General features: G+C 43.4%; 1 protein-coding gene across 1 annotated transcript in view; it reads left to right on the top strand.

Annotated features, from left to right (window-relative positions):
• Positions 1–6625, top strand: part of LOC129834927 (CBY1-interacting BAR domain-containing protein 2-like) — an 11447-nt gene extending 4822 nt beyond the window's left edge. The window contains 1 exon segment of the mRNA XM_055900298.1: positions 3967–6625. Coding sequence (XP_055756273.1) covers positions 3967–4023 — 57 coding nt within the window. The 3' untranslated portion in view covers positions 4024–6625.
• Positions 6626–13980: the final 7355 nt, after the last annotated feature.

Raw genomic sequence — 13980 nt, 5'->3', positions numbered from 1 at the left:
GCAGAGGCATCACCTGCACCTCCTCGTGAGCTTTGTGCAGCTTGGGCATCACTCTGAGATGCACACACTCTATCATACTCTTTGGAGGAAATTGGCATCATGAAGCACATTGATGCCACTGTTGCAATATTGCTACGGAAGTAAGCATCTACTTCTGGACACAGCATACTCGCCACTTATCAAGTTTATAGTCATGCTGTCACAGCAACTTCAATTATTACTGCCACTGACAGTACTCTGCTATACCGCAGAACAGTTATCAGATGTAACATTCGTAAACATCAAAGATCTGCAGTTACCACCATTAACACTCACTGTTCTAAGATCAGTGGTACTCTGCAAAGAGCTAGACCAAGGCTGTGGTGTTCTGTCACTCTCTGCACCATGATATATCTGGAGCCCACTGCCCACTGTCTGCCAGTCTGGTAGCCAGTCTTAGCCTCTGGGCTCAGGTGCTGGGTGTGATTACAGAGATATCCTCCTGGCTGACCTGTCTGTTCCCTCCCTAGGGCAGGCCAGCTGAAATGACACTGCACACAGACCACGCTATAGCCTTCCTGTATCCCCATAAAGACACCGGGGCCAAAACCAGAAGCTCAGCATTCATCTCTAGCCAAAGACCATTCCTAAGTGCTTCTAGCTCACATATAAGGTTCTAGGGACTAAATATTGTATTTTGTGAATTTGATAAGGCTATGCGTATAAGTAATACCATGCACATAATACTCTCACTGGCTAAAAGTGTAGCATTGCATGTGCTATTTAAAATGCCCAGGCTGTATCCCATCTGCTCCTTATGATGGAGAGGTGACGGGCATTACATAACCAGATAGTATGAGAACTAAGCTGCCAGCATGACCCTCCATTGACCCTCTTATTGAATATAGATTCACCTACTATGGAGGAGGTTACCGTAGCAACGGTGGCATGCATTTAGCGAGAGAGAGCGAGAGAGGGAGATTATCTGTGTGTGTTCGCGTGTGCGTTCATGTATGACCTGAGTGGGTATGTGTATTGGTATCAAAGATGTGACACAACTGTGGCTGTTGCCATTGGAGATGCACCTGGGGACCTCTGGGGTTCAGTCCCCACAGTGAGAGGGAGAGGCAGCAGTGCTCTGATTGTAAAAGACACCTGACCTGTGGACGTCTGTGTGATCTCTCCATGCACTGTGAATATCAGAGGACTAATCATCATATCTCTGACCTCTAGCAGGTAAGTGTCTCTGCAGCATTGCTATTATGGTCATCATGGCCTACTGTTCATTGCTGCTCAATTTTTTTTTTATTTAACTAGGCAAGTCAGTGAAGAACAAATTCTTATTTTCAATGATGGCCTAGGAACAGTGGCAGAACAACAGAATTTCACCTTGTCAGCTCAGGGATTTGATCTTACGACCTTTCGGTTACTAGTCCAACGCTCTAACCACTAGGCTACCTGCCAATCAAGGACAAATAAGCAGTGAAATGTTTACCAAAAACAAATACGTAAATGGGTTTTATCGTATGCTTGGTAAGTACTCATTTACAAGGGAAACTGACCAGGGAAACTAACCAGGGAAACTGACCAGGGAAACCACAGTGATCTGGTGGCTCAGGTGTTGTACAGTAAGTGTGAAGTTGGATGTGTGATGTGTTCAGGGACATAGACCTATCTATATGGTGATGTCACCACCGTCCACAGCCCTTCCCCACATGCCTTGTTAAATTTGGAGAGAACAGAGAGCAGATGGAGCCACAGTAGGCAGGGAGAGAGAGAGAGAGAGAGAGAGAGAGAGAGAGAGAGAGAGAGAGAGAGAGAGAGAGAGAGAGAGAGAGAGAGAGAGGAGAGAGAGAGAGAGAGAGAGAGAGAGAGAGAGAGAGAGAGAGAGAGAGAGAGAGAGAGAGAGAGAGAGAGAGAGAGAGAGAGAGAGAGAGAGAGAGAGAGAGAGAGAGAGAGAGAGAGAGAGAGAGAGAGAGAGAGAGAGAGAGAGAGAGAGAGAAAGGTGGGGGGTTCAGAGGTTCAGTGAATACATTTGGAGGCAGTGATGCTGTGTCTGATGACTAAACTCAGGAGACCAGGGCTCTCGCCTGCTCCTCTCTCCCGCCCTCAGGCACACATTCCTGGCTATAGTGTTCTCCAATCCACTGACTGCTTAAGCATCTGAGACCCAAGGTACATTGCCACACTGTTGTGACATACAGTGCCTTCAGAAAGTGTTCACACCCCTTCACTTTTTCCACATTTTGTTGTGTTACATTCTGAATTAAAAATGGATTAAATTGAGATTTTTGGGGTCACTGGCCTGCACACAATACCTCAATGTCAAAGTGGAATTATGTTTTTCGCAATTTTTACAAATTAATAAAACATTTTAAGTTGAAATTTCTTGAGTTAATAAGTATTCAACCCCTTTGTTATGGCAAGCCTAAATAAGTTCAGGAGTAAACATTTGCTTAACAAGTCACGTAATAAGTTGCATCGACTCACTCTGTGTGCAATAATAGTGTTTAACATGATTTTTGAATGACTACCTCATCTCTGTAACCCATACATATCTGGGTCCCTCAGTCGAGCAGTGAATTTCAAACACAGATTCAACCACAAAGTTGAGGGAGGTTTTCCAATGCCTCATAAAGAAGGGCACCTATTGGTAGATGGGTAAAAAAGAAAAGAAATCACTACAAAGATACAGGCATCCCTCCTAATGTTGCAGGAGAGGAAGGGAACCGCTGAGGGATTTCATCATGAAACAGTTACAGCGTGTAATGGCTGTGATAGGAGAATGAGGATGGATCAACAACATTGTATTTACTCATCAATACTAACCTGTATGACAGAGTGAAAAGAAGGAAGGCTGTACAGAAGAAAAAATATTCAGAAGCATGCATCCATTTTGCAAAAAGACACTAAAGTAATACTGCAAAAATGTGGCAAAGCTTTTTGTGCTGAATACAAAGTGTTTCGTTTGGGGCAAATCTAATACAACACATTACTGAGTACCACTCTCCGTATTTTCAAGCATACTTTAATCTTGTAATCGTTAAGAACTGTTTTTTCAGGATAAAAATTAAACGGATTGGCACTAAGCAAAGGCTATGTCCTAGAGGAAAACCTGGTTCAGTCTGCTTTCCACCAGACACTGGGAGATGAATTCAGGACAATAACCTAAAACACAAGGCCAAATCTACACAGGAGTTGCTTACCAAGAAGACAGTGAATGTTCCTGAGTGTCCGAGTTCTATTTCGACTTAAATCTACTGACAATCTATGTCAAGACTTGAAATGGTTGTCTAGCAATGATTGACAACCAATTTGACAGAGCTTGAAGAATTTTGAAAAGAATAATGTGCAAATATTGTAGAAACCAAGTGTGCAAAGCTCTTACAGACATACCTAGAAAGACTCACAGCTGTAGTCACTGCTAAAGGTGATTCTAACATGTATTGTTCAGGGGTGTGAATACTTACTTAAATTGGATATTTATGTATTTCATTTTTAAATACATTTGCTAAAATTTCTAAAAACAAATTTTCACGTTGTCATTCTGGGCTGTAGATGGGCGACAAAAACATATATTTAATCTGTCTTGAATTCAGGCTTTAACACAACAAAATGTGGAATAAGTCAAGGGGTATGAATACTTTCTGAAGGCATTATATGGACAAGGGTGAAATATGCTAGCATTCTCAGGCTAACAAGAGTCATCCACAGGAGGTTGCTGGCACTTTAATTGGGGAGGACGGGCTTGTGGTAATGGCTGCAGCAGAATAAGTTAAATGGTATCAGACACATGGTTTTTATATGTTTGATGCCATTCCATTTGCTCCATTACAACTACTATTATGAGCCGACCCCCACTGGAGTCATCACAGGAACCTTAGAAGGACAGGGTCTACATCCGAATGACATTTGACACATTAAAAAGAAAGACGTTTAAGTTGTTTGACACTCTAATACTGTATATTTGGTTTGTCTTTGAATCAGGTAAACAACATCTACTATCCATTCACGTTGAACCCCAGTGAAAGGAGTGGATTGTGAATGAAGAGATTTTACCAGGAGAGGGCAGCAGAGAGTGAACATCAGCATGATTACCCTGAAGAATACTGTGACACATTGTCACGCCCTGACCTTAGAGATCCTTTTTATGTCTCTATTTTGGGTTGGTCAGGGCGTGAGTTGGGGTGGGCATTCTATGTTTTTGTTCTATGTATTCTTTTTCTATGTGTTTGGCCGGGTGTGGTTCTAAATCAGAGGCAGCTGTCTATCGTTGTCTGATTGAGAACCATACTTAGGTAGCCTTTTCCCACCTGTGTTTTGAGGGTAGTTGTTTTCTGTTTTTGTGTCTGCACCAGACAGAACTGTTTTGCTTTCGTTCTCCTGTTTGTTGTTTTTGTTCGATTTGTTTTTTGGGGATGAAATCATGAACACTTTAAAAGCTGCACCTTGGTCCACTCTTCCTTCAGCCCACGAGAAGCGTTACACACATGCTGGAACACCCACTCACATTGACATACGTTGCATACTCAGGCAGACTTGCACTCACACACACCTAAAACAACAGAGAGTCTTAGACCAAGAGTCGCTCCGTCCCTTTAAATAGATCACATCCTTTACCTGAACAGATGGCATCAGGTTAACCATCTGAATAGTCAGCAGTACCCTCGGTCACGTCAGAGTTAATGGACACACACATGCACACATTCTCTCTCTCTCTCTCTCTCTCACACTTCGTAATGTTATATTTGTGAAACAAGGATGACCGTCTAACTCTGAGGTGAGTCTATGAGAGCTGGTAGCTGTTTCATTACTATTTCATGAGAACTGTCAGTGTGGAAGAGGTGAAACAATTATTGTTGTCTATCAACAATGACAAGCCACCAGGGTTTGACAATCTGGATGGAAAATTACTGAGTATAATAGCAGATAATATTGCCACTCCTATTTGCCACATCTTCAATTTAAACATACTAGAGAGCGTGTGCCCTCTGGCCTGGAGGGAAACTAAAGTCATTCCGTTACCCAAGAATAGTAAAGCCCCCTTTACTGGCTCAAATAGCTGACCAATCAGCCTGTTACATACCCTTAGTAAACTTCTGGAAAAAAATTGTGTTTGACTAAATACAATGCTATTTCACAGTAAACAAATTGACAACAGAATTTCAGCATGCTTATAGGAAAGGACATTCAACAAGCACAACACTTACACAAATGATTGATGATTGCCAGAGAAATTGATGATAAAATGATTGTGGGTGCTGTCTTGTTAGACTTCAGTGCAGCTTTTAACATTATCGATCATAGTCTGCGGCTGGAGAAACGTATGTGTTATGGCTTTACACCCCCTGCTATAATCCCCTGCTATAATGTGGATAAAGAGTTACTTGTCTAACAGAACACAGAGGGTGTTCTTTAATGGAAGTCTCTCAAATATAATCCAGTTAGAATCAGGAATTCTCCAGGGTAGCTGTTTAGGCCCCTTTCTTTTTTCAATTTTACTAACGACATGTCACTGACTTTGAGTAAAGCCAGTGTGTCTATGTATGCGGATGACTCAATACTATACACGTCAGCTACTACAGTGACTGAAATGACTGCAACACTCAACAAAGAGCTGCAGTTAGTTTCAGAGTGGGTGGCAGAGAATAAGTTAGCCCTAAATATTTCCAAAACTAAAAGCATTGTATTTGGAACAAAACCCTAAACCTCAACTAAATCTTGTAATAAATAATGTGTAAACTGAGCAAGATGAGATGACTAAACTGCTTGGAGTAACCCTAGATTGTAAACTGTCATGGTCAGAACATATTAATGCAGTAGTAGCTAAGATGGGGAGAAGTCTGTCTATAATAAAGCGATGCTCTGCCTTCTTAACAACACTATCAACAATGCAGGTCCTACAGGCACTAGTTTTGTCACACCTTGACTACTGTTCAGTCGTGTGGTCAGGTGCCCCAAAAAAAGGACTTAGGAAAATTGCAATTGGCTCAGAACAGGGCAGCACGGCTGGCTTTTGGATGTACACCGAGAGCTAATATTAATAATATGCATGTCAATCTCTCCTCGCTGAAAGTGGAGGAGAGATTGACTTCATCACTACTTTTGTTTATAAGAGGTATTGACATGTTGAAAGCACCGAGCTGTCTGTCTAAACTACTGGCACACAGCTTGGACACCCATGCATACCCCACAAGACATGCCACAAGAGGTCTCTTCACAGTCCCCAAGTCCAGAACAGACTATGGGAGGCACACAGTACTACATAGAGCCATGACTACATGGAACTCTATTCCAAATCAAGTAACTGACGCAAGCAGTAAAATTTGATTTAAAAAACAGATTAAAAAACACCTTATGGAACAGCGGGGACTGTGAAGCAACACAAACATCGGCGCAGACACACACACACACACACACACACACACACACACACACACACACACACACACACACATGGATTTAGTACTGTAGATATGTGGTAGTGGTGGAGTAGGGGCCTGAGGGCACACAGTGTGTTGTGAAATCTGTGAACGTATTGTAATGTTTTAAAAATTGTATAAACTGCCTTAATTTTGCTGGACCCCAAGAAGAGTAGCTGCTGCATCAGCTAATGCAGATCCATAATAAATACAAATACAAACTGTTCTGAGTGCTCTGGACCTCAAGGCAACATGGGTCTCCCATATCACTGCCTTCCAGCATAGGAGTGATACCAATAACACATGCAAACACACAAACACACACACACAGACACAATGCAATGAAATGCATGCATACACAAGCACACACACATGCGCACCGTGAAAAATTCTCACACGCTAAGTCACACCAAGTACTTTCCATGTTCTTCACGCACTGTTGGTGATCAGTGCATGATGAATAATTTCATGAGCATCAAGATGGAGGAAGGAATAAAGAAATGAGTGTCCGTGGTGACAGTAGTCACGTTTTGCTGAGTCACTCACGCCTCATGCCCCAGACAGCAGATTGGGGGGGGGGGGGGGGGGGGGCACTGGAGATTATGTCATCAACAAGATCTAGACTAAAGCAGAGTCTCAGACTCAAAATCACATGTGCGCACACACACAGACACGAGCACACACACACAAAACACACCAAAGAAAACACAAGGGACGTATAGCGTCAGTCCAGATGGTGTGCTCTGTTACGGTATGCAGAATACAGCAGGCGACGTAAACACAGCAAGCAGAGAACTGGAACACCCCAGAGCCCAATGCCTAGTCTGCAACATCAGCACAGACAGGGAGAGCAAGGTTATCTGTGTGATCTGTCATACTCACACACTCAGACAAACATGCTCACACTGTCTCACCTTCACACCAACACACACCTATGCCTTGACCTTAGTGACATTTCATCACAGCACAGCAACTGAGGAGTCAGAGAAACACACCGAAACACATGATGATGAACTGTTGTTGTTGTACACTTTCAAATCAAATCAACCAAATCAAATGTTATTTGTCACTTGCCCCGAATACAACAGGATTTCTTACAAACCTTTAACCAACAATGCAGTTCAATAAACATAGTTAAGAAAATATTTACTAAATAAACTAAAGTAAAAAATGAAATAACAATAACAATGCTACCGGTACCGAGTCAATGTGCAGGGATACAGGTTAGTCGAGGTAATTTGTACATGTAGGTAGGAGTAAAGTGACTATGCAGTGTAAAAACAAAGGGGGGCGAAATGTAAATTGTCCGGGTGGCCATTTGATGAATTGTTCAGGAGTCTTATGGCTTGTTAAGAAGCTGTTAAGAAGCCGTACCAGGCGGTGATGCAACTGGTCAGGATGCTTTCGATTGTGCATCTGTAGAACCTTTTGAGGATCTGGGGACCCATGACAACTCTTTTCAGTCTCCTGAGGAGGAATAGGATTTGTCGTGCCCTCTTCACGATTGTCTGTTGTGCTTGGACCATGTTAGTTTGCTGGTGATGTGGACACCAAGGAACTTGAAACTCTCGACCCGCTCCACTACAGCCCCGTCGATGAGAATGGGGACGTGCTTGGCCCTCCTTGTCCTGTAGTCCACAATCATCTCCTTTGTCTTGATTATGTTGAGGGATAGGTTGTTGTCCTGGCATCACACTACCAGTTCTCTGACCTCCTCCCCATAGGCTGTCTCATCGTTGTTGGTGATCAGGCCTACCACTGTTGTGTCGTCAGCAAACATAACAGTGGTGTTGGAGTTGTGCTTGGCCACACAGTCATGAGTGAACAGGGAGTACAGGAGGGGACTAAGCACGCACCCTGAGGGGCCCCCGTGTTGAGGATCAGCATGGCGGATGTGTTGTTGCCTACCCTTACCACCTGGGGGCGACCCGTCAGGAAGTCCAGGATCCAGTTGCAGAGGGAGGTATTTAGTCCCAGGGTCCTTAGCTTAGTGATGAACTTTGAGGGCACTATGGTGTTGAACGCTGAACTGTAGTCAATGAACAGCATTCTCACATACAGTACCATTCAAAAGTTTGGACACACCTACTCATTCAAGGGTTTTTCTTTACTTTACTATTTTCTACATTTTAGAATAATAGTGGAAAAATCTAAACTATGGAATAACACATATGGAATCATGTAGTAACTAAAAAAGTATTAAACAAATCTAAATATATTTTCTATTTGAGATTCTTCAAAGTAGCCACCCTTTGCCTTGATGACAGCTTTGCACACTCTTGGCATTCTCTCTCTCTCTCTCTCTTACTCGCTCTCTTTCTCTCTCTTTCTCTCTCTGTGCTTCTGTGTTGGTAGAACTCTCCAGTGCGACTGTGTATCCAGACATCAGCAGACGTTGTAAATAACTGGGCCTGGCACACTGCACTGGAGGAACAGTGCTGGAGTCACACTCATAAATAATGAATTGATCCAGACTATTCTCACATCCTCCTGGTCCTTCCAAACACATGTACGCCAGCACATAGGTACGTAGTTGAGTGCACTTATACACGTACTGACCACTTCCGTATTGAGCGAGTCACTAGTACTTTCTGCTTTAGTTTTTGCTTGTAAGCAGGAACCAGGAGGATATAATTGTGGTCAGATTTGCGAAATGGAGGGTGAGGGAGAGCTCTGGTTGCACATGTGACATGCTGGTAGAAATGAGGTAAAACGGATGTTTGTGGTCCCCGGCCGCTAGGACGTCCGCTTCTGGATGAACATTTTCTTGTTTGCTTATGGCCTTTAATAGCTCGTTGAGTATGGTCTTAGTGCCAGCATCGGTTTGCGGTGGTAAATAGACGGCAATGAAAAATATTGATGAAAACTCTCTTGGTAGATAGTGTGGTCTACAGCTTATCATGAGGTACTCTACCTCAGGCGACCAATACCTCAAGACTTCCTTAATATTAGACATCTCACACCAGCTGCCATTGACAAATAGACACATACCCCGTCTTACCAGACGTAGCTGTTCTGTCCTGCCGATGCACAGAAAACACAGCCAAATGTATATTGTCCATATTGTCGTTCAGCCACGACAGAGTGAAACATAAGATATTACAGTTTTTAATGTCCTGTTCGTAGGATAGTCTTGAACAGATATCATCCAGTTTATTCTCCAGTGCTTGCACGTTGGCCAATAGAACGGATGGTAGAGGCGGGTTACCCACTTCGCGACCAATTCTATCTCCGGCCCATGTATTTCCATCTTTTCTTCACGCGAACGACGAGGATTTGGGCCTGGTCTCGGAGAAGCAGTATATCCTTCGCGTCGGACTCATTAAAGAAACAATCTTCTTCCAGTTGGAGGTGAGTAATCACTGTTCTGATGTCCAGAAGCTCCTTTTGGTCGTAAGAGACGGTGGCAGCAACATTACGTACAAAATAAGTTACAAACAATGCGAAAAAACACACAAAATAGCACAGTTGGTTAGGAGCCCGTAAAACAGCAGCCATCCCCTCCGGCGCCATTATGTAATCCTTTTGGCAGTCTAAGAAAGCGCTGGTCTTCACATCCATCTGAATCAGTAATACAATATTCTCCTTGGGGTATTCCATTGGGGTACCTGTGGCTGAAGGATAATTCTAGGTATAGAGATAACCTTTGCCAGCCTGGGTGAGGGATGATGACGTCACTGATATCTCCTCTGATTAACTTATCCTCTGATTAACTCCTCATGGTCTCGCTCTGGATAGGAGTGCGTGTTTGTGTGTGTGTGTACAGTCATATGTGCATGTACGTGTGTGCATGTGTATGTGCATGCATCATGCACCCGTGTATACGTGCACTCAACTACGTACCTATGTGCTGGCGTACGTGTGTCTGGAAGGACCAGGAGGATGTGAGAATAGTCTGGATCAGTTCATTATTTATGAGTGTGACTCCAGCACTGTTCCTCCAGTGCAGTGTGCCAGGCCCAGTTATTTACAACGTCTGCTGATGTCTGGATACACAGTTGCACTGGAGAGTTCTACCAACACTGAGGGATAGAAAGAGAGAGAGAGAGAGAGAGAGAGAGTAAGAGAGAGAGGGTGGGGAGAGAGAGAGCTGTAACAAAGAACAAAGCAAAAATATATACATGATCAATTACAAATCTTAGAATCAGCTATTAAAGACTACCAGAACCCAGTGGATTCTCCAATTACCTTGAATGAACTACAGGACAAAATACAAACCCTCCAACCCAAAAAGGCCTGTGGTGTTGATGGTATCCTACATGAAGATATATAATATACAGACCACAAATTTTAATTGGCTATATTTAAACTCTTTAGCATCATCCTCAGTCCTGGTATATTCTCCGATATTTGTAACTAAGGACTGATAACCCCAATCCACAAATTTGACCCCAAGAACTACCGTGGGATATGCGTCAACAGCAACCTTGGGAAAATCCTCTGCATTATCATTAACAGCAGACTTGTACATTTCCTCAGTGAAAACAATATACTGAGAAAATGCCAAATTGTCTTTTTACCAAATTACCATACAACAGACCACGTATTCGCTCTTCACACCCTAACTGACAAACAAACACACCAAAACAAAGGCAAAGTCTTCTCATGCTTTATTGACTTTAAAAAAGTTTTTGAATCAATTTGGCATGATGGTCTGGTATAAATTGATGGAAAGTGGTGTTGGGGGAAAAACATACGACATTATAAAATCCATGTACAGAAACAACAAGTGTGCGGTTAAAATTGGCAAAAGACACACATTTCTTTCCACAGAGCCGTGGGGTGAGACAGGGATGCAGCTTAAGCCCCACCCTCTTCAACCTATATTGGCGAGAGCACTAGAACAGTCTGCAGCACCTGGCCTCACCCTGCTAGAATCTGAAGTCAAATGTCTACTATTTGCTGATGATCTGGTGCTTCTACCAAGGAGGGCCTAGAGCAGCACCTAGATCTTCTGCACAGATTCTGTCAGACCAGATCTCAGTAAGAAAAAAATAGGTCCAGTTTCCAGACCACAAATACAAATTTCACACAAAAAAACGATACATATCTTGCCGTAAACATCAGTGCCACAGGTAACTTCCACAAATCTCTTAGAGCCAAGGCAAGAAGGGCCTTCCATGCCATCAAAAGGAACATCAAATTCGACATATCAATTAGGATCTGGCTAAAAATACTACCCATTGCCCTTTATGGCTGAGAGGTCTGAGGTCTGGGGTCTGCTCACCAAACAATAATTCATAAAATGGGAAAAACACCAAATTGAGACTCTGCATGCAGAATTCTGCAAAGATATCCTCCGTGTACAACATAAAACAACAAATAATGCATGCAAAGCAGAATTAGGCCGATACCCGCTAATTATGAAATCCAGAAAAGAGCAGTTAAATTCTACAATCACCTAAAAGGAAGCAATTCCCAAACCTTCCATAACAAAGCCATCACCTACAGAGAGAGGAGTCCCCTAAGCAAGCTGGTCCATGGGGCTCTGTTCACAAACACAAACAGACCCCACAGAGCACCAGAACAGCAACAGAATTAGACCCAACAAAATCATGAAAAAACAAAAAGATAATTACGTGACACATTGGAAAGAATCAAAAAAAAAACTGGGCAAAATAGAATGCTATTTGGCCCTGAACAGAGAGCACACAGTGACAGAATACCTTACCACTGTTACTGACCCAAAATGAAGGAAAGCTTTGACTATGTACAGTGAGCATAGCCTTGCTATTGAGAAAGGCCGTCGTAGGCAGTCCTGGCTCTCAAGAGAAGACAGGCTATGTGCACACTTCCAACAAAATGAGGTGGATACTGAGCTGCACTTCCTAACCTCCTGCCAAATGTATGACCATATCAGAGACACATACTTCCCTCAGATTACACAGACCAACAAAGAATTCGAAAACAATTCCAATTTTGATAAACTCCCATATTTATCGGGTGAAATCCCACAGCAGCACGATTTGTGACCTGTTGCCACAAGAAAAGGGCAACCTGTGAAGAACAAACGCCATTAAAAATACAGCCCATATTGATGTCTATTTATTTTCCCTTTAGTACTTTAACTATTGCACATCTTTACAACACTGTATATAGATACACAACACTCAGTATAAGACCCAGATGCAGACAGTTCAAATCACAGATGTTTATTTCAAAACAGGGGGCAGGCAAACAACAGGTTAAGGGAAGGCAGAGGTCAGTAATCCAGGGCAGAGTCAGAAAGGTACAGAACGGCAGGCAGACTCAGGGTCAAGGCAGGCAGAGGTCGGTAATCCAGGGCAGAGTCAGAAAGGTACAGAACGGCAGGCAGGCTCAGGGAAGGCAGAGGTCAGTAATCCAGGGCAGAGTCAGAAAGGTACAGAACGGCAGGCAGACTCAGGGAAGGCAGAGGTCGGTAATCCAGGGCAGAGTCAGAAAGGTACAGAACGGCAGGCAGACTCAGGGAAGGCAGAGGTCAGTAATCCAGGGCAGAGTCAGAAAGGTACAGAACGGCAGGCAGGCTCAGGGAAGGCAGAGGTCAGTAATCCAGGGCAGAGTCAGAAAGGTACAGAACGGCAGGCAGGCTCAGGGAAGGCAGAGGTCAGTAATCCAGGGCAGAGTCAGAAAGGTACAGAACGGCAGGCAGGGTAAGGACAGGTAGAATAGTCAAAACAGGAAGAACTAGAAAACAGGGACAAGCGCGAACAGGAGTATTGGGAAAAACATATTGGTAGGATTTACGAGACAAGATGAACTGGCAACAGACAAACAGAAAACACAGGTATAAATGCACAGGGGAAAATGGGCGACACCTGGAGCAGGGTGGGGAGACAAGCACAAGACAGGTGAAACAGACTTCACTTTTGTATATCCATTTCACTTGCTTTGGCAATGTAAACATATTTTTTCCCATGCCAATAAAGCCCCTTGAATTAAAATGAATTGATAGAGAGAGAGAGAGAGAGAGAGAGAGAGAGAGAGAGAGAGAGAGAGAGAGAGAGAGAGGTTGGGAGTCCCGAATAGAGAAAAAGAGGGGTAAAGAAAACATGCAGCCGATTAAAAAGAAAGCGGGATAGAGAAAAACAAATAAAAGTTATAAGATACTCAGGGGGAAGAACTAACTGTCCAGAATGAAAATAACTGACCACTCCCTTCCAGACTGTGTCAAAACGCATGCCATTATTTACTGACGAGGGAGAGGGAGAGTGAGGGGGAGATAGTCAGCGCAATATATCCTGGTGCAATATTTGCAGCCAGGCTGCTGGGGTCAGAGGTGAAGACAGCATAATTACTTGAGGCTAAACAGGTCCCAGACTGTCACAGTGAACTGTGTGTGTGTGTGTGTGTGTGTGTGTGTGTGTGTGTGTGTGTGTGTGTGTGTGTGTGTGTGTGTGTGTGTGTGTGTGTGTGTGTGTGTGTGTGTGTGTGTGTGTGTGTGTGTGTACGTGCGTCCATACATGCGTGCATGTTGGTCGAGACAGGAGGAATACCAGGTAGTGGTAAAGTCATGGTACCACAATGTCTACTGCTCTAATCCAGTTCTCCACAACAACAGTCTGCATAGTTAACCGTCTACACACAGTGCCAAGCAAAC

Source organism: Salvelinus fontinalis, chromosome 35 (assembly GCF_029448725.1).
Source record: "Salvelinus fontinalis isolate EN_2023a chromosome 35, ASM2944872v1, whole genome shotgun sequence".
NCBI classification, from domain to species: Eukaryota; Metazoa; Chordata; class Actinopteri; order Salmoniformes; family Salmonidae; genus Salvelinus; species Salvelinus fontinalis.
This window is presented reverse-complemented; position numbering and strand designations above follow the sequence as displayed.